Source organism: Cheilinus undulatus, linkage group 1, assembly GCF_018320785.1.
Source record: "Cheilinus undulatus linkage group 1, ASM1832078v1, whole genome shotgun sequence".
Classification (NCBI taxonomy): domain Eukaryota; kingdom Metazoa; phylum Chordata; class Actinopteri; order Labriformes; family Labridae; genus Cheilinus; species Cheilinus undulatus.
Window position 1 is genome coordinate 54,662,762 of NC_054865.1, and position 26,793 is coordinate 54,689,554.

Here is a 26,793-nt window from a genome sequence, read left to right on the forward strand (position 1 = left end):
AAGTATTACTTAATTAACACTTACTAGCATCACACTGGGTGCAGATTCTGAACAGACCTTCGGGTGTCATGTTTTCATTGAAATGTGAACCGTGATCATACAACTGGGCTGACTTATTCCAAACTTTGTGGGTCTGTAGATACTCTAGTTATTAAAAATACATACAAAATATACAAAAAGACTGATGTCTCCTTCAAAACTTAAAAAAATTAAAAGTATCCCTCAATTACTGAAGAAGAAGCTCACCTTAACCCTCACATTTTGGGATACTGACATGAAAATTAAGTGTTCCAGAGTAACAGTAACAGAGAGTTTATCGTTTTCAGCCAAAAAAAGATTAAGGAAAAAGAGCGATGCAGCAGCATTCCTCTGTGTCTCTGTTATTTCCTATTGATGCTGATGCAAGATGATAACTGTATTTTTCATAACTACTATGATCCATTAGTCAGTCATTATAAGAATTTAAAATTTAAAAATGTGGTTCAACTGTGCTGGTGCTGCACTTAGGGACATAGAAGAAAGTCTTCCATAGCAATTTTGAGGTGCATTTTGAGTAATTATGGGTGAAATTATGGCTTTGAAAGACCAATTTAAGAAAGAAAATGATTCATGAAGGAAGTAGTAGGAAGTAATTCTCCGGACGGTGAGATTAGTTCCAGAAATCTACAAAGCATGACTATTTGATTCTCGATATCTCCAGATAAAGCCTCCTTTTCAAGCTTCTAATCCTTTTAATCTATCCACAGCCGAGTGTGGATGAGCACAGTATTACAGGACAGTCGGGGGGGAAACCGCTTCTTTCTCACTATATGTCAAGTGATTTCACAGAGAAACCCATGTGGGATGAATCTATTTAGATGTAGATGTTTAAAATGACTGAGGAGACACTTTCCTTCCTGCACGGCTCACATGCTTCTTAAAGAATTAAAGAAAAAGAAAGTCATCCAAAGGTTGACTGGCTGGTGAGAAAAGATATTTACAGCTCAAAGAAGCCTGTGGACTTCACCATCTTCTGATATAGAAATATTGCAAATAACAAAATGCAGACATTCTCTGATTAGATCTTTGAAAATGTCACTCTGTCTGAACTTGTTTTCAAAGAACAGCCTCATCCTGAATTATGGAAACTAAACATAGCTTCAAATGCTGGACAGCTCAGTAGAGTTATTTTTGTTGTGGTATTTTAAGAGTGACTACGGCCGAAAATTTTTCTATACGGGTAACAAGTGGTGTTGTTAATCAATAAAGATCTGATCTAAACATTCAAATTATACACTGTGTGTTAGAAATATGCATAGTGGCTGCCTTCTACAGCTTGAAGCCTGACAACTTAATTTAAATGTTTCTATTGGCAGCGCAGTGAAAAAGTATCAGCCCCCTTCCAGATTTATTTTTTTCATATTTGACACACTTAAATTTAAACACACTTTAATATTAGCCAGAGATAACCTTTGTAAAAACAAAACACAGTTTTTAAAAGAGGATTTAGCACACTAACATTCTATGAGTCTTTCTCATCACTGTGGAGGAATTTTGGCCCACTTTTCTTTGCAGAATAAGCCACACTGGGGGTTTTCCAGCATGAACGGCAGGTTTAAGGTAATGCCACAGCATCTTTAACAGATTATGTCTAGACTTTGACTAGGGCACTCCAAAACCTTCAGCTGGATCGTTGTCCTGCTGCATAACCCAAACACGCTTGAGCTTGAGGTCACAAACTGACAGCCAGACATTGTTCCTCAGAATTTCTGGTAGACAGCAGAATTCATGGTTCCATCAATTTGGCAAATGGTCCAGGTCCTGAAGCAGCAAAGCAGCCCAGACCATCACACTACCACCACCATGTTTGACTGTCTCTTGATGTTCTTTCACTGAAATGCTGGGTGATTTTCAGTCCACAGAATATTTCTCCAAGTCTTTGGGATCATCAGGATGTAGTCAAATGTAAGACAAGCTTTTGTGTTTTTGTGTCACCAGTGGTTTTGGCCTTGGAACTCTCCCATGGATGCTATTCTTGCCAGGTCTTGGTGACGCTGATGTAAAGACATGAGTAGAAACGAGATTGCCTCCGGTGACGGTAACACCGTGGGAATAATTCAAATGCCATTCACTGTATTCGCTTATTTGTAAGAGTTAAAAAATCTGAACTCAAACGAATCACTCACGCTGCACTGTCCAGTCAACATGGAGATCCTCCAGTGATGTACTGGTGAAGGACAAGCATGTGCAGGGAGTTCATTTCATTCAACCAGAAAAGGAGAAAATGGCTAAGCTACACAAAGAGGAGAAAACTTGTGGAGTCCGTCTGTGGCTACCCCGAGCTACGCATGACGCAATGCGTCTGTTCTACCAGCACAGGAAGAAAAAGGAGCTTGCTTGGAGGAAAGGCAGTGAGATCAGATCACCTGGTAAGCTGTGAAAACTTAGATTTTAGCCATCTTCTACCAAGTCAGCACAATTTCCACTGCAGATACAGAGCAGCAGTCCTCTCAATGTAGTCAAGCGTCGCCATGTTTGTTGACAACTGACTGAAATGCTGGATGTGGAAGGAGGAAGCCCCTACCCTTTTGTGTCTTTTGGGCACTCAGGTACATTGTTTGACATACAAGGGAAGCAAGTTATTCACATGAATTTAAAATTAAGCAGGTAAACTTCCTGATTGTCTGGTGTGATCATAACTGGCGTAGCAGCTGTCTGACCTGAAACATCACAGCTCAAATAAGGCCGTCTGCCGAGTCGGCAGCTGGTTTTTGAACATTTCAAACAGGTAAATGTGAAATAGAAATCTCTTTTTGATTTTGCTATAAATTCCATTACATATTTTTTTAAAGTGGAATTCTCAGATTCAGGCTTTTAATTTCTCACACAGAAACTCAAGCCTGTTTCCTCCATCAGCTGTGCACGTCACAGGATGCGCGAGGCTATATGAGCTAATGCATGAGAAATTCAAGGCTGTAGGAGCTAAATTTGTCACTGGGAAATAAATTAGTTTGTTTTTCGTTACAACACACTAAGCTAGCAGAGCATTTTTGTGTTTGTATGTGCTGTGAAATTGCCCCACCATACTACGATGGTGATGAAAAGGGATTTAGAGATGAATGACTTTGATGCACCTATGTGCCATAAATATTAGACATTATCATGACGGCAAAAACACATGAAAAACAGTTAATGGGCAGTAATGCCGTTGTCAAGACAGATGCTTTGTGCATCAACTCTTTAAGCTGAGTGGCTAGTCACAGTGCTGTGAACTGGCTGCAGAGCGGCCGGTCACAAGTAGTTGCGAGAATCAACTCGTCTCCTGCAGATCTTTGGACTGAACTGGTTTTAAAGACCCTGTAAAGTGAAATTAAAAATTTGTGTTTTAACACACTGGATAAATTGGAATATGGTTGCTGTAAACATGTGAAAACACTGAGATCTACACATGACTGAATTCTGGATTTAGACTGTTAGAGTTTATCACATCACTGAGAAAGATTTTTACCGCTTTCTTGGCTGGGTTTAATTTGGGCGGGGCCAAAATGTGGGCTGGTGATGTCACGAGCCCACAGTAGGGAATGACTTCGGCCCTCTAACACTACAATATAAAATCACAGAGCAGTTCATCTCAGTCCAGTCTGTTGTTAGCTGATGTCACTGCCTTCATTCAAAGTTAACAGTCAGTTAAATGCTGTTTTTCTGTTCATTGTGAGGTAAACTTGCCAAATCTTTCAGCAACAGTTGTCTATGGATCATTTAAAGCATCAGAACAGAGATTTGAGCCAGAAAACAGACTTTAGCAGTGTTTCCATCAGGGGGTCCAGTTTGATTCAGTTCGGTTTGGTATGGTTTGGTATGCTAAACCCCAAAATAGTTTACGTTTCCATAGACACCTGTGCTCTCACTTGGTGGGTGGGCTGTAAAAGTATGCACGTGAAGTCACAGACAGCGCGAGTCTGCTGGTCCTGTTGCAGAGTTATAGAAAGGATGAGTGACAGAAATCAGTAGGGAATAAGCAGTAAACAGCTTTATTTCAGCTCAAAGTGCTTTTTAAAAAAGTAACTACATTTTAATGATGTTAACCGATGTCAGTACAGCTCCACAGCTGATGGAATACGTGTACAGAGACGGTTCGAGTCGTAACGCAATGTTAATATGTGAATTTATCTAGTCTATAACAGTTTATATGACAAAATATGAAAGTTTACAGCTGAACTGTGAGAATTCACTGCATTAAAAATAAAGTAAAAGTTCAGCTGGTGTTAAAATCAAGCTAGATTAAGTCAGAAATCCGGGGTGCGCTGATCTTGTTTTAAAATAGTCTGCAGCCTGAAGTTTTACAAACACGTTCAACAACCACAGAGCAATGTTTTCACAGGTTACCTAACATAAGAAGTAGATTAATAACTAGTTACAGAAGAGAATGAACTTTTATAAGGCTTGGTATTCACAAAACTTAGCATTGATTTAGTTTCTCATCCATCGCGGATGGATCAGGCTGATGTGAGCCTTTGGGCTCTGCTTTGTGTTCTTAAAATCAGGTCCAGATAAACGTCAGGAAACTTGATTTGTGGCCAGATACCAATATCAATAGACTAGGAAACAGTTTGGATCTCTGTCGAGTCCAAATATCTCCCATTTAGGCAGATACTTGTCCATTTTTCTCCTGTTTTTGCCCGCTTCTCACAGCGCAGACTTTCGTGTTTGCAGCCCGGTCAGTGCATCCCCTATTGTTGTGTGTGTAGCTCCACCTTTTTGGTATGGATAGGTAAGATTGGTACCCCTACGGAAGGGTGGGGAAAAGTAGGACAGTATGGGTCGTTTTTTTGAGACCCTTTCCAACTTTTGCTCTATGGAAACGCAAAAAAATGTGTGCCGTTCCGCATCGAACTCAGCCGGACCGCTTGGTGGAAACGACTTATTTGTCTCTTCTCTGGCACAGAGTCAGGCAGCTGCTCTGATCATAAGGTAAAAGGTCAGGATAATGGTGCGAGATCTTTCATGCATTCCGATTGTGGCATTTTTTAAATCTGAGAGGATTGTATTTCAACAGACATGCCCACCCTATCCTGGGGCAGATTTTACTGTCCCATTTTTCATGATTTTGAAGCTTAATTTTATAAACTTAGAGATGTTTTATTTGACTGAAATTTGACCTGGGGGTTAACAGTGGCTTGTTTCAATGTTTTACAAAAACCTAAATAAAAATTTATTTTCACTTTATAGGGTCTTTAAAAGAGATTACATAATTCTGGTCCTGCATGACCTATAAAACAGTGAATAGTTTATGTACTTCAAAAACTCGACATTGGGATGCAGAAGAAATAAAACAAATGCTCACATCTACATTTTCTTTTTAAATCAAGATCCTACTGTAGATGTATGCATTTTGGCATCTACACTCCCACATCCAAGCATAAAATGGTCAGTGCAATGTTTATTATTAATGAAAATCAGGAAAATGTGCTGGCAGATCAAAGATTTTCATCTGTGACTCACAACCGGAAGAAAAAAGAAGAAAATAAACTTCCTGACAAATGAATGTGTTTGCTTGTGAATAAAAAGGTAATTAGACCACAGATATCGCTTGTTTGCTCCAGCAGGAGGGTCTGAAACAAAGAAAAATCTGAGTCACACCACAATGAGGCTGCATTCATGTGCTTCTACTGCAGTGCAAAAACAGCTGCCATTCATCATCACGCACGAGTTTCACTTCAGTTTTTATCTCTTTACAGGACCCACGCTGATGTCTTCACCCACGTCAACCATCAGCCATCAGCCATCTTTCCACACGGTGGGAAACTATTACAGAGAAGTTTGATCAGTGAACAAACACTTTTCTTACTTTTTTCTGTCTGCACTAAAACCAGTAATGAGGATATGTTACAACTGGGTAAAAATGATCCTTTAATACTCTTTGCTCAGTTATAACAAACACGTGGAGGTGATGAAGATGTGCTGAGTGATGAGGAGTAGGAAGAGTGTCTGTTTACTCTGTGGGTCTTACAGCACAGTAGTATTATTTAAACTAAAAAGCACACCCTGTCATAATGAGGAAAATATGTTAGAAGGATTACCGTACCTTTGCATTGGATGGATAAAGGTCAGACTATGATGATGATGATATGTATGGCAGGGTTTTATTATATAGATGAACATTTTTTTTTTTTATATTTTCATCTAAGAGAATTAGAATACGGCTGACAAGGCATAAACAAAACTGTACACATGGATCAACCACAGAGACCCTGGCCCCTTTGACAGATCCTTGCCTTTCTGAGCCCCTATAAACCTGAGCGCACCCCCCTGGGTGCACAAACTTAGTTTATGTTAATACAAATGCGGGATCAAAAACGGCATTTTCAACAGTTGTCAATGTCACATTTTTGCCCTTAGGAACAAATGTATCAGATTTTGTGTAGCTTAGCCATTTTAGGCTAATTTAAGGGACTGAGATAACAATTCTAAACAATTTTCAAAAGGATGCCCATTCATTCATTCAACATTTGAGATCTCACAAAGACAACTCAAATACTAGTAAATACAAAATGCAGTTTCTGAATGATGATTTTATTTATTAAGGGTAAAAAATCCAAACCTATCTGGCCCTGTGTGGAAAAGTAATTGCCCCCCTTGTTAAATCATGAGTTAACTGTGATTAACCACACTTCTTGGAAAGCTGAGCTCAATTTCATTGGCCACACCGAGGCCTGATTACCGCCAGATTTGTTGAATGAAGAAATCACTTAAATAGAAGCTGTCAGACAAAGTGAAGTAGGCTACAAGATCTCAGAAAGAAACGCATCATACCACTATCCAAAGAAATTCAATAACAAATGAGAAAACAAAGTGATTGAAATCTATCAGTCTGGAAAAGGTCAAAAAGACATTTCTAATGCTTTGGGACTCCAGAGAACCACAGTCAGAGCCATTATCCACAAATGGAGAAAAATGGGAACAGTGGTGAACCTTCCCAGGTGTGGTCGGCCAATTAAAATGTCTCCAAGAGTGCTACTACGACTCACCCAGGAGGTCACAAAAGAACCCAGAACCACATCCAAAGACCTGCAGACCTCACTGGCCTCAGTTAAGGTCAGAGTTCATGACTCAACCATTAGAAAGACACTGGGAAAAAATGGCATCATGGGAGAGTTCCAAGGCCAAAACCACTGCTGACAAAAAAGAGCACAAAGGCTTGCCTCACATTTGCCAAGAAACATCCTGATGATCCCCAAGAATTCTGGAGAAATATTCTGTGGACTGACGAGACAAAAGCTGACCTTTTTGGAAGGTGTGTGGCCCGTTACATCTGGAGTAAAAATAACACAGCATTTGATAAGAAGAACATCATGCCAACAGTCAAACATGGTGGTGGCAGTGTGATGGTCTGGGGCTGCTTTGCTGCTTCAGGACCTGGACCACTTGCTGTGATTGATGGAACCATGAATTCTGCTGTCTACCAGAAAATCCTGAAGGCCAACATCCGGCCATCAGTTCGTGACCTCAAGCTCAAGTGCTCTTGGGTTATGCAGCTGGACAACATCCCAAAATATACCAGCAAGTCCACCTCTGAATGGCTCAAAAACAAAAACAAACAAAATTAAGGTTTTGGAGTGGCCCAGTCAAAGTCCAGACTTAAATCCAATTGAGATGCTGTCGTGTGATCTTAAACAGGCAGTTCATGCTGGAAAACCCTCCAATATGACTGAGATAAAACAATTCCGCGAAGAAGAGTAAGCCAACATTCCTCCACAGCGATGAGAAAGACTCATCACCATCACAAATGCTTGATTTTAGTTATTGCTGACAAGGGCGGCACAACCAGTTATTAGGTTCAGGGGGCAATTATTTTTCACACAGGGCCAGACAGGTTTGGATTTTTTTTTACACTTAATAAATAAAATCATCATTTAGAAACTGCATTTTGTATTTACTTGGGTTGTCTCTGTGAGATATTAAAATTGGATTGATGATCTGAAACATTAAAGTGTAATAAATATGCAAAAAAAAAAAAAAAATCAGGAATCATAAAGGGGAAAAATACATTTTTTACAGTATTGTATATTTCATTTAAGTGAATATGAAGTTCGTTGATGCATTGAGCTAAGAAAAAGACCTGAATGATATCCTTCCATTGCTGGCTCTGTCCAGGTGTTTCCAATCAATACTGCAGTGTAAACACAACCTTGCAACAGCTAAAAAAAATCTCTTGACATACTGACAGGTGTTGCACTTTAAAGGGGAAAGTGGTCAGCACCTTATAGAGAGCTGATTCTAACGCTTTCAAGTGTTCAGACTGTCTGACAGTGAGTGTAGTAAAAACATTATCTGACAAATCGACCATCTTTAAAGTTTACCTTGAAACCAACTCATCGTTCGGGCAGCACTTTTCTCTTCACACATGAAGTGCACAATATCCACAGCTGCAGAGAGGAAAAGGACGGTTGTTTTCTACGTCTATCTGAAAACTCAGACAACTTACTGTGCTATTGATGCTGGCCAGCAGTTTGCCATTGAACTCCACCATCGAGTAGACAGCTCCTTTCACCTCCTTCTCAGCCACGGTCTGCAGCTTACCTGCAGGTAAAGAGCAACATGCCTGTCAGTCTGTCTGCTCAGTTTACAATTTAAGTGTTACATGCTCAATGTCAACTTTAACTAGCACCTACAAGATCTCAGTGAGGTGGAGCATAGAGTACAACTGTGAGAGGGACGCAAGAGAAAGTCAGAAACAGAAGAAGAGGCTTCAGGAAGAAGGCTGAGGGATGAATGAAAGCTAAAGGAAAATAAATAAAAGGCGAGCCATGCACCTTCAGAGGGACAGAGTATGAAAGAAAATGAGGGGAATCAGTAGTGGTGAGAGCAGGAAAGCCTGATAAGAAGAGATAAGACAATGATTAAGTGAGGAAGGGAACAAGAGCATCATAGGACAAAGAGGACAGAGAGGAGGGGAGGAGAAAATGAAACAGGATGAATAACAAAGGGAGGGAGAGGAAAGTGAGCCAGGGTTACATTGAGAAACTAAACATGTGCAGTGAAGTTTGTCTTTGTTAACGGAGTAATAAAAAAGCCTGTGCACTGACCATCAGTGTAGTGAAAGACAATGATGCGTCCTTGCTTCGGCTCAGCCTCCTCTGGATACACCATCGCCGTGCCAACGATAAAATACACTGACTGGTCTTTTCCCAGACGACATGACACCATGCTGAGGGCATACTCACTGGGGAGGAACTGATGGGCATGTAGAACTGAGGGGAATACAAAAGACACATGCATTTAAAAACAGGGTCAAGCAGCAGCACAAGACAAATCCGTTTCAATAAGACTCATACATGGGGGTGTCATGAAACAAGAATTTTAAACTATGAATGGCTTCAGTACTGTGTGAAGAAATACAGAAGTCATTCGTGACCAGAATTTTAGACCCTCTTTGCAGGCTTGCCCAAAGATTTAGCTGAGCCCCTGACAAACCCAGAGAATGGGCCCCAGTTTTGGTTTATTGATGATATCAATGCATGTGTGTTGGATCAGTACTACTGGTGTTAGCATCCTGGCTAGCTAACAGTTACCTCATTGAAGAGCTGAAAGGTGTAAATCTATTATTGGGTTCTGGTGTTGGAATGTTTTAATTTGCGGTACTTTTTACCCACTCTCACCACTTTATCCATCCATTATTGCCACATTTTTGCCAAATTTATCTCATTTGTGCTCTTTATCACCTATTTCTGCCATTTTTTTTTACCACTTGTTGCCCATATTTGCAATTTTCTTGGCTGTTTTGTTTAGACTATTTGCACAATTCTGCTACATCTTCTGGCAACATTTTGCTTATAGCTTCGTTTTGCAATTTTTTTTGTCTACTTCTGCCAATGTTTGCTGCTTTTCCCCCATTTTTGCCCTTTTTTTTTGGAAAAAAAAAAAAACGTTGCCACTTCTATCCAGTTTTTGCCCATTTTCACCTGTTTCTGACATTTTTCAACCTCTTTTTCAGCAACTTTTAGCCAACTTTTGTCCTTTTTTGACAGTTTGTTGATACTTTCGTCCAATTTCTAGCCACTTTAGTATTTCTTTAGCCACTTTTCATCCAATTTTGTGACTTTGAGACCATTTTCCCCATGTATGCCACTGTTTGGTCATTTTTGCAGCTTTTGCGATTTTTCATCATCTCTTTTTGGCCACATTTTGCCCATTTTTGCCATTTCTTTTTGGCACCTTCCCAGTTTTTTCGCCACATTTTTGCAACTTTTTATTATTATATGTTTTTTCCACTTTAATCTAGTTTTTGTACTTCTCACATTTTTGGCATTTTTGTCCATTGCCATGACATCCTTTTGCAATTTTTTTGCCTACATAAGCTGCTTTTTGCCACTTTTTGTCAATTTTTTGCCAGTTCTGGTGATTTTTCTCTCCACTTTTTCCCCATTGTGTCACTTTGAGCCAATTTTGCCCAATTGTGCCACTTTTTTTTAACCATTTTTGAAACTTTCATCCATTGGCAGAGAAGATTTGGAACATTTCTCATGGGTGCAGCCCTCATACTGAGCTCTTCTGATCATCTTACAAATGCATGTTCCTTACAAATGTGGCACCACTTAAAGGGAAATAAGCAGGCTTTCCAATGATATCAGATTTATTTCCAAGACACATTAGAAACAATCTACCAAACACAAAGTTTTATAATAAAAATGTATGTTACAATGATTTAACTCTTACTGCTTCCTGCATAATAAACCCTGAAACCTCTCCAAGAGATAGTGAACAATGATTTCTGATTGCTTTGGCTTAAATTCTCATTTTTAAAAATTTAGTTTGGAGGCTTGACAACAAGCTGGCTGAAATTAAAACAGGAGCACCACAGGTCGCCATTTAATCACTTGTTCTTTATTCATCTTGTTTTTGTAGACAGATGCTCTTTCTCCTATGAGGATGAGGAGCCAAAAAGTCAGCAGGAGACTGTCAGTGTCAGATGTGTTAACTACGAAGAAAACTCTTCTTAAATTAGCAAAGCGTTCGCTTCCAGGAACACTAAAAGGAGACGGACGTAGGCTCATGTGTGATGTTGACTATTTATGTTAGTATTATTACAACATGTATCTGAATGTATCTAGAATATAGGTGTTAACTAATCAGAAAAATAAAAGAATCAGTGGAAGGGTAGGGTTGCACTCATTCACCACTTGATTTCCTCAGAACAGCAAGTTCTCAAAGAGTTTGAAAAGTATAAAAAGCAGCACATCTTTACTTTTCACTAGTTTATTTGGCTCAAATCTTCATAAACAAACACTTGGATGTTTCGGCACAAGGCCTTCTTCAGAGCTTATGTGTTTCGGCACAAGGCCGTCTTCAGCGCTCTGAAGAAGGTGCCAAAATGCCTAAGTGCTTATTTTTAATGATGAGAGCCAAATAAACTGAAAAGTGAGTTTTTTGTCCTCCTTAACTTGAACTTCGAGATGTGCTGCTTTTGGAAACAGAGCTTGAGCAGCATTGTTATGAAAATGCCTTCCTGCCTGTAGACATTTCTCTGAACAATGTCCTGCTCTCTCTGCTCGCACATCTGGCAACTGGACACAAGGTCAGCTTTACCACTGTAGCTTAAAGCTTGTATGTTGTCCAGTTCAGCTGATTTTGATGATCGCATTTGCACATACAACTCCTCAGGGTAATGCTGACATAGTGCCAGATATGATGAGACACAGGTTTTGGCGCACAAGTGAGAAGCGCTGCAGTCATTTTAATGAAGCTGACACTGTAGGGGGGACTACCAGGTAGGGGTTGAATTTTTGTCATAAAAAGTGAAACTAATAGGTTAAAGTTTTCCTCTATTATCATAATTTGTACCATAAAGAAATTAAACTGCTAGATGATAGGGTTTAGTGAACCAGAAGGGAATGTATCCTGTGTGCTAACACACCTGGAACTTTGAAATTAGTGGACAGCAACGCTGCAGATACGCAGCGATAGAAACAAGAGACCCAGCAGCTGATCAGCACAAATCAGCTGAAAAATTGTGCAGTGCTGTGTGTTAAAAATCTGAAGAGGTCTGTAAATTTTAGCACACGTGGGCATGAGGTGATGTCAGAGTAAGACTGACTGATTGTTCGCTGCTTAGTTTGGGGCTCACCTTGCCCGAGCGATGTGTTGAGTTCGTACGTGCTTGCACATTAGGGGTGTTTTGAATTAATAGTTTAAATAATAAGATAAGATATTCCTTCATTAGTCCCACGAGGACTATACTGATTATATGCTAAAATGCTAAAGGTTAAAATGAAATAAATATATGGTTTAAGTTTACAAAGTTGGGTTAAAAGTTTAAAAACAGCTGGAAAAGTTAAAATATTTTCAGTGATATTGGAAAACAAGTGTTGATTATGACAGTGATGCTTAGTGTTTTTATGCAGTGCAAAGCTATTGTTTGTTGATTTATTGATTGTTGGCATTAAAAGTTGAGAGCTCATTTACATGGAGCACGAATGAAGACAGGATACAGCAGAGGCTGCTCTCAGAGGATGGACTGGCTTTTAAAGATGCACTCAAGTTTACATTAGCGATAGGGAAGCAAACAGAGCCATTGTGGAACTGCATGGCATGAAAGAACCTAGTAAACAGAATAAAGTGACAGGGTTGGTGACCAAGGTCAGTGATAGATGACCAAAGCCACAGCCGGACATTAGAAAATGCTAAAGATGTGGTGGAAAACAGAAAACCATATGGCTAAAGACTGTAGGTTTGCCTATGAGAAATATCACAGCTGTGGAAAAGTGGGACAAAGAAAAAGGGCCTGCAGCACACAGGGGGTTAAGACGGTACTACACAGTTTTTTGTTTTTAATAAATTTGCATTATTTCTAAAATTCTACTTCCACTTTGTCATAGTGGGGTACTGAGTGTAATTAATAATAATTTTTAAAAAAAGCAAAATTGTGTGGCATCAGGCTGCAACATGGGAAAAATGCACTGCATATGAATGTTGTAAGGAAAAGAGATAACTCTAGACTTCAGAAGAAAGAAAGATGGTTTTCAAAAGAAGACTTTAAGACCAGCAAAGAGACCTTCTCCAATTTAGCAAATATCTCTAAGATATACTCTGGTTATATTAAAGTAGGTTCAGAGAAGACTTTTTTTGAGGATGTTTGGATGCTTTAATCCTCTGCAGGGCACTCCTTCATGTTTTTTATCAGGGAATCTGAGCTTGTGTCCTCTTTTATGCTGTGCACTAGCCCGGATGATAAAAAAAACAGAATCAATAAAACGATCAGACAGACCAGCTCAGTGATTGACCTTACATCAGGTCACTGCAGAAAAGCAAACAAACACTGAGTGTTTCTGAATTTCAGAGGACGACATTTACATAGTGTTTTTTTTTTTTTTTTTTTTTTAAAGAAAAAAGCTCAAACAGTGATAAAAACTCATTCCGGCTCATTATTACTGTAATCCTATTCTTCCTAAGAACCTTCTGGAACACCACTGCAGCAAAACCAGGCAAAAATGTGAAAAAGTAAACAGGTAGAGCTGGATTTAGGGAGGAAATGGCTTATCGAGATTTTTTAAACCCCTTTATTTGGGTAAAAAGAAGGATAGACGGCGTTCATTTGCTGACAAACAGAGGGGGGTGAAGCGGGCAAAGATGTGAGAGGCTAAAGAAAAAAGTACAGCAATATTACTGGACTTTGGGTTAAAAATGATTCTTCTTTCATTTACAGTGTGTTGTTTGCAAACTGTCTGCCTGTGGAGTATGTGCTTGTGAATTTAGAAAAGACAGAGTTGATGGTTATTGGACCAGCAAGACTAAATCATCTGTATGATTGTTTTACTCCATCTGTGGGTGACTGTGTAATTCACTGGAAAGAGAGCCTAAGAATCTTGGTGTGCTTTTAGATCAGACCCTTTCATTGGACTTTCATATAAAGGAAGTGCCTAGAGTTGCTGTTTATCACCTCAGAAATATTGCAAAGATTAGATTAATCTTATTGTTTCAGGATGCTGAGGTCACCTTTCATGCTTTTGTGTCTTTGTGATTCCATTATTGTAATGTTCTTCTGTCAGGGTTGACAAAGAAGTTTTTGAGGTCTGCAGATGGTGCTGAACGCAGCAGCTTGTGTTATTGTTTTTTTATTTGTTTTTTTTTTGCCAGAGAAATACTATGTTTAAATTATTTGCACTTATAGGGGATTTTGTTTCTCAAAGGAACTCAAAAACTCATTGTGACCTGAGATTGTGACCTCTAAAAATATATAAACAACAAGAAAACACACATTGACCTCCAGTTAAGTGGTGTTGGAAACAACAAAAGTAAAAATAATAAACTGAATTAAATCAAAATAAGTACCTTTCAGCAGTATCACTGCAAAGGAACAATAAAAATGACACCCTACTGGGCTGATTTACTGCAGCCAACACTCAGTACATAATGATTTTTCATCATATCCTGACATAAACATGAAGTGCACAACTTAAACAGTTAATACAGTTATTATTGATACAAAAATAAAACAGAATCCAATAAAGTTTCCTTTATCAAATAGCCAATACTACAGCTGGATAGCCAGACAAGGCCAGTTCACCATCCATCAGTCCCACAATCTGCAGCACATGGGCCATAGTTTGTTAACAAGGTCAAAACCAGCTTATATCAATGTTAAACCGATGCATCTGTGCTTTCCTGTTAGAAATTAAACATCACTGCTTTAAGAATCACAAATCTGAACTGCTGCAGGTATTTAAAGATAGCCTGACTAAAAATGGACATATAAAAGCGTGTTTTTCTTCAGCAGCTGTTTGTTTACAACTTGCATGTACGTCTGTGTACTTTTCTTTTCCTATTAGACGTCTTTTTAACGCCATATTCTCAGATCAAGCACAGGAGGCTTGTATAATTTTGTCACGACCTGAAACAATCCATGGCAAACATACACCTATGTTCTAAGTTGCTGTATCCTCCCTAATGAGATCCACACAGTTATTTTTTCTTTATTTTCCTTCCCCTCTCTCCTGTTTGTTTTATTTTAATGCCAGGTTTTGCTTGGTTATTTGTGCTTAATTTAGGCAGTATATGAGCTGCTCACTGAAATAAACTGGTAGGAAAAGTACCCCTACAAAAGGTGCGATGAATCACATGTTCTATTACCTGGAGACATAAGGAAAAATCAGGCGTTCGTTTAGCCCTATTTGACACAGCTTAAGTTGATTATAGAGAAGCTACTGAGCCTTGTTAAAATATAACAGCAGATTTGTTTGTTGTTGCAGTGAGCTTTAAATTGGCTACACTGTAAATGAACCCTGCATATCTTGTTAAATATGGAGCAGAAGTTTAGCTACATAGCACAAACATGCTACACTGCTGCATAAGAATGTTTCTGTCTGATTGATGAAAACCTCATGACGTTTTAATGAGCAGTTATCTGTTCACACGCTGATAAAGTGGAGTCAGCTGTGGGTACATTGTGCTGAACCATTCCCTCATTTGCATACCGTTACCATATAACATACTGTAATTTATGCTGGTGTGGTAACTCTTGGGTTTTGATAGGGAGGCCTGGTGCAGTGAAATCTGCATTGCAAAACAGGATGGAGAGAAATCTTATTACTCTAAGTTAGCTTCACCATGGAGAAGGTTAGCTAGATGTTCAACAGGCCAATCTTTTTAGTGTGTATGAAAAGAGTGTTTAATTTTGGAATAAAAAAAGAGCCAAAGTGCATCTTGTGTGGTTTATTCTAGCTAAACTGATGAAATCCCTCTGTATCTTTCAGCAGAGTAGATCTGGTTGCTTTATGAATGACTGCTGACACCAGAAAGGGGAAAGTTTCCTGCACTGACCTGGTTATTTTCTGAGCAGTGTGAACAATATTATTTAACCATCAGAGGCTCCATATGAAAGCAGCAGCTCTGTAAGATCAAATAGAAATGTTCATCCAGCTGTCTCACCTTCAAAGGTGTGCTGATCCACAACGAGCAGGCTGTGAACCTCCACCTCTTCTCCGAAGGAGGTCTCGTGGGGAGAAGTGCTGCTTGGGAAGAGCTTGCTGGAGCTCACGCTGCTGGAGAGAGCCTGCAACAATGTCGATTTATCAGACAGGACAGCAGGGAGAGGTAGAGGCAAAGAGAAACCTAATAAACGCTATAAAGCAATTCAAAATCTCTACTTCTGCCTGAGCTGGACAGCACAGTTGGCACAATCTGTAGCACCAGATGTGCAGCATTTAAAATCAGGTAAACATCTTTCTAGCCGTCACATGTGGGAGGCTCTGGCACTGCTTTGTTTTGTGCTGCGGCAATAAATACAATCACAAATAAAGTGCACACCTGTCCCCCTGGGGGAAGCTGGAGAGCCAAGCTGAGTGGACACAACACATGCTGGCAGTGTAAATCTGCCTGAAAGGACTTTTGATTAGCTCTCCAAGTACAAAGCTCTTTAAATGCTGCTTCTTTTTTTCTTGGCAGCTGAAGCCATTCTTGTTGTTTTTTGACAGCGTATCAGACAAAAGATGATTTTGTTTGATTTAATTTGGACTTGATTTGAACTCTCCAGGCAGATAAATTTAGCTTGAGTGGATGTGACACTTAAAAAATGGCATACTGTCATCATTTATTGCACTCATTTACTAACTAATGTTGCTGCAGTAGCACTAAAACCCAAGAAGAAGAAGAATATATTGTACAATGGTGCTAATTTTCTGCCAGTGTAGGCTGATATTACACTTCTGATAACAAAAGTAAATGAACCGAGCAGCATTAAGATATAAAAGCAGTTCTCGCACACGTGCTAAGTGACTAACAGGGCAGGACATGTGTTGTCCTGACGAGCTCCCTGTTAATGTTATAAATAATGCTGTTAGTCAGCATGCCTGGTTAGATAAGAGTGCAAAACAAACAAGCCTTTGGGTGTTTTATCATCCAAACACAACATGAGGCTGCAGTACCTGAGTGCTCGCGCTGGGCCGCACAGCAGATGTGGTGCCGCTCACGTCCTGAATCTCCACCCGGCTGGACAGAACCCCGAAACACTGAGAGACCTCCTGGTAACAGATCCGCCTGGGTGGGGGGAAGAATGGACAGGAAGATACAGGTAAGCATGAAAACAGCAATAAGCTGAGAAAAACAAAGTGCCCTGGGAGACTCCTGGAAAACACGTCAGTCAATCCTTTGATGGTTTATTTAACAACGCTGAGCTACAGGTGTCCCCTAAATGTTTGAGGACAAAGTCAACAGTAAAGGGACAGCTCTTTTCATCATTCTAAGTCTTTTCACATCCACCCATTCACTTCTATGGCTGATAGCAACACTCTCTACAGTAATTAGTAGTCTATCTGGTTACTTTTTGAATCCACAAATGCTGTTACAATTAAAAATGTAAATGCACAGAGTGTAAAGTCTGTTGCCAGGGGACACTAAGTCAAAACAATACCAAAAGATGACAAGTACAGACATGCTGCACTGCCCTGCCCACTTCAGTGTTCACTCCTGTTCAACAAAAACTTCACCCCTCAGGGTGTTTTTACTAAATAGTAAACCAATGCTTCTGTTTCACTGATGAATTTTATGCAATGAGGTAGAAAGACTCAATGGTGGCCGTCCTGCAAGCTACTCACAAAGCATTCAGGATTGCAGCGTGAGCAAGGAAACGCACTTCAAACAGCTTTTCTCCCTCATCATGAGAAATTCCTCCATGAAACCAAAACATCAGTTTACCATTCATTAAATACACATTATGCAGTGCAGCTTTTATTGACAGGAGTCCAATTTCAAATAAGAACTAAGCCATGATCGCTGGTGCACTGAGCCGCAGGCCTCATGATCGAACTACAAATGTCTATCAGGGCTGCAACCATGCGCTTCCAAGTGAGGTCCTGATTGGCAGAGAGTTATCATGGTCCGTTAGAAGCAGAAAATGTAAATTAGATGCAGCAGCTTCCAGTAGCAGTTTCTGCTTTATTATGTGGCAGTCTTTCATGAACACATAGAGTTTACATAACAGGGATAAACAACTTCTGCCTGTCACAGTGCCTATGACATGACAGCCATCATAAGAAGAATGTCCCAGTACAATCAAAAAGACTGAGAAATTTTTATTTTTATTTTTTTTTATTTTTTTATTTTTTTTTTACTGCTGGAAATATCCGAAGTAATGTCAGTATTAAATTTTAATATGAATATGATATTAAAGTAGGGCTGAAAAACTTCAACTAATTTGAGTTACTCCATTACAAAAACTCCTTGAGGAAAATTATCTGCCTTGAGGCTGCGTTTAAATCAGTCATATATGCAAATGGACTAAGCATGGATTTCATGCTGTGAGTGGCACTGCTTACTGTGTTCTCCACGGACGGTTATTGGTGTGGCACAATGCACTTGCCCCCACTGCTGCCATAACATAACGTTCATTTAAGATGATGTGAGGTGTGAAAATCATGAAGGAGAGAAAAGATGATGCTGACATCTTGAAGTGAGGTGTAACGATTCATCGATGTATATCGATATATCAATTGGATGATTAATGTTCCAATCATCAATGAATCAATGCTGCTTCCACTCTTAAATCTCTGGGCTCAGTTTATCACTCTGCTCTTAAATTTATGACAGGAGACCCTTATAACACTCATCACTGTGTTCTGTATAACAAAGTTGGTTGGCCTTCTCTGGCACAGAGGCTTGATAAACACCTGTATTTCTTTATTTTGAAATCCCTTATTGGACGTACGCCATCTTATATAACATCAATGCTAAACTGGTCATCTGGACCTTACCAAACTTGCTCTACTGATTGTTTAATGCTTAAGGTTCAGGTTCCTTAAAAGGGAAAAATATGTGACCTTTAAGCTACAGAAAGGCTGATGACCCAGAGCTCACTTAGCTCTGAATGCATCCAAACAGAGAAGATTTACCCATCCCTATTTTGCATCATATGCTGTGTGCCAACTTCATCTCTGAGAAAAAGGTGCATATTTTAAGAGTTTATGATATCCTTTCAGAGATATGGTGCACATTTGAGCACAACTCATGTTTTGGTGTGAAAAGATTGGACTGCATCACACGGTCATGATGTACATGACTCATGAGCTTAACTGCTTTTGCACAAAATTTTACCACCATTCCTTTAAAAATTTGTGAAAATGACGGGAGTGACATCTTATTCAGCAGTTTGGAAAACAGCGGGAGAGAGTGTGGCTCAAATCAGAGCAAACAGGCAAACTCACTGTAAATATAAAGAACACACAGCCCGTCTACACAGATGATGGGTGGGAAATGTTCATTCAAAGGGTATTTCTAACTCATTCTTTTGACAAGCAAACTGACCTGGGAGACTCATAGAGGGGAACGGTGCGAATGTGAAGTTTCTGGATCTCGTCGATGGTGCCAATGGTCAGAGTGCTGTTGTTGGCCAAGGCCAGGCTGTAAAAAAAGTGCAGGTTAGTTAAAAGAGAAGCAGAAGTGTGTATCAAAGGAGAGTTTGATTAAATTCATTTCTGAGAGCACATCTGAGCTGACAGTCTGCTTGATGATAGAAACAAAGGAGTGTGAGGCTTGCATGTTTGTGAACAATTCAAAGCCTGAGGAAAAGACATGAAAGAAGAACACTTTTCTATGATGCTACAAAAATAAAATGCAGGCAGGGTGTAGCAGATCAGAAATCTCACAGTTCACATCAGATTAAGGATTACTGTCATGTATCACACCGTTTAATCAATGAAATCTTTTTCAGCTTTTCCTCTCCACAGCTCACCATGACCCAAGTACATTTTAAAAACAATACAAATCAAAATGCAGCTGCTCCTCAGTAATGTATGACATATCTAACGCTTCACTATGGGCTACACCTATACTGTTGCCTGAAACTGCAGCCACAACAACCTGACAAATTCTGACAGTTTTAATGCTCTTGACAGCTCCAACTTCTCAAAAATGGTTCCATATCACTGCGACTCTCTGTCATCTTCATCAACAATCTTGCTTTTCAAACTAAACAGACTACATGCTGTGGCTTCCTCTGCTTCTCACTTAAAGTGAGAACTTGTTTATTTGGAGGGGCAGAGCACATGCTGTCCTTTAAAAAGGAGCTAAACCATTAGACCACTTTTTCAGACAAAAACCTAAGAATTTGGGGACTTGTTAACACTGTCCATCAGTTAGGACCTAGATTTTGACATTTGATCCGGTGGCAAGAGACAAATGTGGTGCCATCCGTTGTCACCATAGAGCTTAACAGTTTAACTTTTAAGGACATTTAACCGAAGAATTTTACATAAAACCACAGAACCTTCAAGCAAACATGACCCTTTTAACTTCCTAATGTACACACCCAATGTTGGAAGCAATAATATTATCATGGACTTGTACCAGAATGGTGATAAATTGACCCAAAACGGTAAAATAAATTGCTGTTGACATACTATTCCTGCATTAACTCGTAGTTCTCCCGTGATCTCTGCCCGCTGATCAGGGCCTAGACACGTTTCCAGTGGGTGAGGTTGCTCGCCTTCAGTTGCAGCAAGCTCGTGGCGCAGTCCGCGTATGTGTAAATTGCAGGTAAGACATATGAACCTATGTCCTTTTCATCATCATTCGTTTTCCCCCCGTCACCACCTTTTGTAGAGAAATTACTATTAAATTCACTGGTAGTAGCAGAAAGTGAATCAACCTTGTTTGTATAGCACCAATTCATAACCCAAGTTATCGCTAGACACTTTACAAAGCGGGCAGGTCTAGACAAGTGGTTCTCAACTGGTCTGGCCTGGTCTGGGACCCACCAGTCTGTCTTACAACAGATCTCGACCGAAGTTTCCAAAACATTTTCAACAACGCATGCTTAGTTAATTGAATATGTTGCAGTTAGGAGCATGATTGGACCAAAACATATGATATAAAAAGGAAAAGGGACAAAAGTGACAAATTTTATACCCTCTTTACTCATCAATATGTGTCAATTTTTGCGAATTTTCCAGAAAGCTTGCAAAGTTACTTCATTATCATAGGAATAGTGGCCGTTTATTGCAAGAAGAGGAGATATATTAGTTAAAATATTGATCAAATATTTAAATTTACCCAATTTCACAGTCAAACAGGATAAAGACAAGGTATCCATGCATGTCCAACAAGGACTTCAGGACTTTTGCCACCATTTTCCTTTTCAGACACCAAGTCATGACCCACTGAAAACTGCCCGCGACCCACTTTTGGGTCCCAGCCCACCAGTTGAGAATCACTGGTCTAGACCTATTATAATAGACAAGCATGTAAGTGAGAGTTTCCAGGTTACTGTATGGCTCAGGAGTTGTTTTTCTGTTTGGTTGTTTTTAGTGACAATTACAACAAAGGATCCATTCACTCATTCACAGCACGATTGTGGGTAATGTAGCGCAGTTGCCAGAGATGGCGAATAAACCATGTTTCTCCTCAAATGCAGTGGATAATATATTAACTTGTGTCATCTTCATGACAATAGCGCCATTTTACACTGAGATTGCTTATGGCAAGCCTACCTTAAATGCTTGATGACATTATGACTAATAATTAAATCTGAAAACCAGCACTGACTGAATGATGTTATGGCTGATGAGGGATAAGCGAGGACGAGACATCCCCCATTCTAGAGGCATGTTTTGAATTTCAGGGTAGATGCCTCTCAGCTGAAACTCTAGGGTTTAGTTACTCTTCAAAGGACGGCAGAGTCTGCTTCATTTACCACACATTACAGACCTGTTGACAAATGAGCAAAATGAGTAACAGTAACTGTTTAATCTCATTTATCTTGTTTCAGGATCCTGAGAGGCTAAAGTCATAATTGAAACTGAAAATTGATTAACAGCCGAGCACTAACAAGGAGTCAGATAAATCTGAACTCATTTTTTAATTAGCAAGTGTTTATAAAATTCTGAGTACAGCAGATTGTCAAAGAAAAGCTGCAATATTCCAATAACAGTATTTCCCATCAGGGACATCAAACTTCAGAAAAAACAGAAATGTTTCTGTTAATAACAGATTAGCTGGGATGTACAGACACAGAAATCTCCTATGAGCTTTCACAATGGTACACATACTGTTATTTAAGGAATGTGTGTTTTTGTGTATGACTGAATCAGCTGCTCGTAAATCAGAACGAGGCATGCATGTTTCAGTCAAATTTCCAGTTTCTAAACCAAACATGGGGCTCTTTCACAGAGTTTGTTTGGCTTAGATCACAGTTACAGACTACAGCAGGCTGTAGCATTGCTAACATTAGGTCTCTGATTGTTTTCAGCCAGAACCACCTGTAGCCTTGAAAAGAAAATGGATTGGCCAGACAACAGATCAGACGGATCCACTTTGTTAAACTTCAAGCTGAAAGAGTTGTTCTCAGTCAGAGGATGACTGGACCTATCAGCTTGATTTAAGGAGAAGGAGGCGGTAACTACGTAGCTATGCACTTTAGCACTTTTAGAGTATTATTTTAGAATGGATGTCGTCTAGAGCACTTTATCATGACTTGCTTTTAATTTGCAATGTTTGTTTTGGCATTTTAATGTCAGCTTTAAATGTAGTTTGTGGATTGTGTCTTGAATTGTGAATCATTGTTGTTTTTTGTCTCTTGGACGCTAAGCTCCTGTCTACACAGCAAATTTACCCTTTTGGGTACTTATAAAAAAACCTTGAACCTTGAACCTATGCTCAATGACTTTTCTTTTGATTGCGGCCTTCTTTTGAGAGCGTCTTTGATGCAAAAACGTTCTATAAAACGGCAATAATCGTGTCTTGACATGACAACGGCTGACTGTCAAACTTGCAACTTTAGATCGCTCCTTGGCAGTGGCCTCCAATCACCCTCTGCTAACCTTTTAAAGGCTCTGTCCTCACCAAAAACCATCTATGGGGTGCTGCCAGGCTGAATATGAAATCCATGCCATGGACATATGAAACCATCTATCTTTGGTTGACTCAACAGCTGGTAAGAGATGAAACCTTAATCCTAACCCAGATGCAGTGTAGCAAAGTTACCTTACATAATAAAATGTCCACACTCTTAACCTGTTTCAGTGCTTAAATCCACAATAAAATCTGTGTAAAATGGATTTAAAAGCCTGACTACACAGGTCCCAAACCACGTGGGGTGATGAAAACAGATGAAGAACCTGCCGTAATCTGCAGGTGTAGTCATCAACCAGTTCTGCTGCTCACCTGTCAGGATATCCCTCAGAGTTGAGTGGGCACATGTAGTTGACTTCCTTGAGGTTGACGTTGGAGAAGACCAGCTTGTGGTTGGAGGAATAGATGACAGTTGGTCGGTCGGAACAGGCGAAGACGTTAGAGGTGGACAAAGATCTGAAGGTCCTCAGCACGGTGGGCTGGGTGCCCAGGGTGACTTTCTTACGCTCACTGAGGGCGCCTGTGGAGAGGGAATAAAGAGGTAATAATAAAAGAAGTGCAATTTAAAAGGTGGATGTAATGATCATAGCTAGGATCAAAAGGGAAAATTCAAGAGTGCTGAAAGAAGTTTGTCTCAAAAATATAATCTGCATTTTTCTGCATCTGTTTTACCAAGGGTTTTCTATGGTTTTGTTTGTATTTTTCAGTGAATTATTTACGACTTTAGTATTAAACTGAGTCTATTTTGCCTGCTGTTGCTCTCCTATCTAGTGCCCACTGACCAGTGCACCCATTTAATAACTGAAGTGATCAAAGTAAATCAAAATTAATGAGCACATTTATATGCACGCTGATGTCTTGGCAGCGAGTTCCTGATTGAACATGAAGCAATATTTGTTTACAAAGCTCAGAATTACTTGATTATATTCCTAACCCAGTCATCCAGGTTTCTGTGCACTCTGCTGTTTGTGCAGAGGATTTCCTCAAAAGCCAATTCTTTCCTTTCCATTTGAATACTATTATATGAGGTGAGGATAAGGCAGACTCAAAGAGCTCTTCTATGTTATTAGTCAGCTGTCCAGGAGGTTGGTAGGAGGGAGACATGGGTGTGAAGATCTCAGGACTCTTTTCCTTTCAGTTTTTAGACATAAGTGACATAGTGTTCAAATTTGGTTGTATTTGGACGCTGAAGCTTCACTAAGCTGGTTTTCTTTCAAATGCCTACAAGTCAGAACAGAGAGCCTATAGTCAGTTTTAATTAGAACGGACAGATATTCAATAGAGAAGTGATTAAAAAGAGCCGTTCCAAGGCTTGTACTTGTCAAAAAATTTGTTCTTCACAGGGGTGCTGTACTGTACAGCCTGTAAAAACAGTTTCTGTGGTTCTTTTATCCCCAAAATTGACTTTTACCCAGGGATCTTGACCAGGTGATGCATTTCAATTTACTTTTCAATGAAAGATGTTTGAATATGATGAGAGTACACATGTCCTGTTACAAATACTCCCAAATAACTGAGACCTATCTGCTGTGACTTTTGTCCCTGTCTAGGTTGATTTAAAGCCAGTTAACATGGGAACCATCACAGAATGGACTCAAAAGCCCCCACAGTAACAGAGTACCACTCAGGCTTTCTACCGTCTACGGTCTTACCTGTCACTGACATCAATAATACCTCTTCTAATGTTATTCTGTAACTTATCACACCTCTATATATCTCTATTTAGGCACAGTTTATGTATGCTTTCTTTGAATTTCACTATTTTCCACTTGTTATTTACGAAACACTGCTTTGTTTGATTTTTAATTCAGATTTATTTGCTTTTTTTTTTACAGCAATCTTAAATAATAAAAAAATGGAAACACAAAAGTTATCTACTAAGTTCGCTGCTCCCTCCAGGTTTAAAGAGCTTTAGTTTACAGAGAGATTCAGCTCATTGTTGATCTGTCCAGCTTGCAGCTTTGCTGTCTTGTTTTCATGCTCAATGCTTTCACAGCATTATTCCAGAAGCAGCAGACAGCTGTCTTCAGAGGAAAAGCTTTTAAAAACCCAGTCTACACCATCTGTTCTGCACCAAGCAACAGGAACAGTAAGAGACTGGCTGGTAAACAAGGTTAAGAATTTAACAAATTAAGAGAGAGACTTTTACCTCAGCTGGTAATGACTATAATAAAGCTAAATTAAACTTAAATATATAATTTTTGCACTGAATATATCTATCAATTTAAAATGTGGCAATTCCCATGTTATAAGCTGCTCAAAAACTAAAGGGAACACTTAAAAGAAACCCTGCATGATCAGACAAGTTCATCTTGTTGGATGGATAGAAGTATGGGGACCAACTTTATTAAACAGACACATTTTAGTTCGTGACCTTTATCTGGTTCATCAAGAAACAGATTTCAAACATATTCTACCCATATGGACATAAATATTCGCAAGGTAAATACGGCTCTGTATTTATCATTTTTCTGTCTAGTTTGACTGATAACTGCTCGTGGTGCAAGGAAAAAATAAAAGAGACCTTAAATCTTAAAATCCTCTGTGTGTGAGACGTGCAGCGTTTCTGAGATGATCCCTAACACTGGCTGCCAGTCTGAAACGGTTACTGCACAGGAACGGCGAGGGCTAAGTGACGTCACAGTACCAGTGTGGACCAAAACATGGTGGCCTCCTGTTGAGTTTATAAACTCAAATTACTCAAAATGCAGATATCTAGTGAGTTTTTGAAGTGCTTTCATGCGGACTCTTTCATTTTCAGTCAGCTCTCCACGTTTTACCATTTTAAACAGGAATAAGGAAATTCAAACTGAAATCACCCAAATTTGAGCCGGCTCACTGGGCTTCTCTGAGAAGTCAGAAATTAATTTTAAAAAATTCTGTCCTGAGAAGAAAACAGTATGTTTTTACAAGGTAGTTTGAGTTTCACCCCTTATCATAGGTTAAGTCTGTTGATAGCATTTCTTTATCTAAGTACAATAATGTTTTGGTTTTAAAAATAGGAATTGTGAGAGAAAATTAAGATCTTAATTCTGATGGAGAAAAATCGTGACTCGCATTTTAGCAGTGCTGTCTTGCTGTTTTCATTAGTTTCACTTGATTTAGCTACTCCAGAATGATCAAATCAGAACAAAATCCTAGCTGGTTAAATCAGCTCTTAGCTGTCTTAAAGCATGATCTTCTAGTTTAAAATCAATTATTCCAATGAGGTGGAAAAGCGAGTTAGAAATCTTCCAAAAATAAAGAATACACCACATTGTTAAGTAAATTAACCTGACACACCAGATGGATGTGTTTCACACATCCATCTGGGAAACGTTCAATATCAACCGTTTGGGAAAGGGCAGAGGATTTGAAAAAAACTCTGAGGGTGATTGGATGAAAGTTCTGTCTGTCACATCTTTACGGGCCAATCAGAGCAACAAAACACGTGATGTAGCCACAACCAAGGTGCACTTCCGCAGCTACCGAGGAATAACGTGAACTATGTCAGTACACGACTTTTGTAATTTTTGAAAAGAAAACAGCTCACTGATGTTCTTTGTTCTTCTTTTAACCAAGAAAAGTAGTCAAGGTCTGATAAAACTGGCGCTTTAGCAGCATCCAAGCTAATGTCTCTCGCCATAAACGCACTGGCCTCTTGTTGCTGCTTGCTTATGTCAGGACTCCGCCGTGCCCGAAAATACTATCCCTTTATGCTGATTGGTCCTGTCACTTTCTAACTGGGCCCAAACAGTTCAGACTGGAGCTTTGCAAGATGGATTCACCAGTGAGAAACAAGGAAACGGGCAAATCCATCTGCTTTGCAAGGTTAAGAATACACCTCATTGTTAAGTAAATAACAAGGTTTAAAAACAGGGGTGTTAAGTTTTTAATATAAAAGAGCAACTTTAAAGACGTGCAACTGTGTTTGAATGCAAATTGTGTATTTTGGTCAGGAGGATTTTTCTGGCAGTTCTGACAGCGAGCTCTAAGGTG

The 26,793-nt window shown here is 39.4% G+C and overlaps 1 protein-coding gene across 1 annotated transcript in view; it reads right to left on the bottom strand.

The window, feature by feature from the left end:
- ddb1 (damage-specific DNA binding protein 1) overlaps window positions 1–26,793 on the bottom strand; it is a 99,807-nt gene that overhangs the window by 19,618 nt on the left and 53,396 nt on the right. The window contains exons 16-21 of the mRNA XM_041785374.1: window positions 23,128–23,335; window positions 19,273–19,368; window positions 16,899–17,010; window positions 15,904–16,027; window positions 9,066–9,230; window positions 8,465–8,559 (exon numbers count right to left, since the gene is read on the bottom strand). Of these exons, the coding sequence (XP_041641308.1) occupies window positions 8,465–8,559; window positions 9,066–9,230; window positions 15,904–16,027; window positions 16,899–17,010; window positions 19,273–19,368; window positions 23,128–23,335 (800 nt within the window). The remainder of the gene's footprint in view (window positions 1–8,464; window positions 8,560–9,065; window positions 9,231–15,903; window positions 16,028–16,898; window positions 17,011–19,272; window positions 19,369–23,127; window positions 23,336–26,793) is intronic.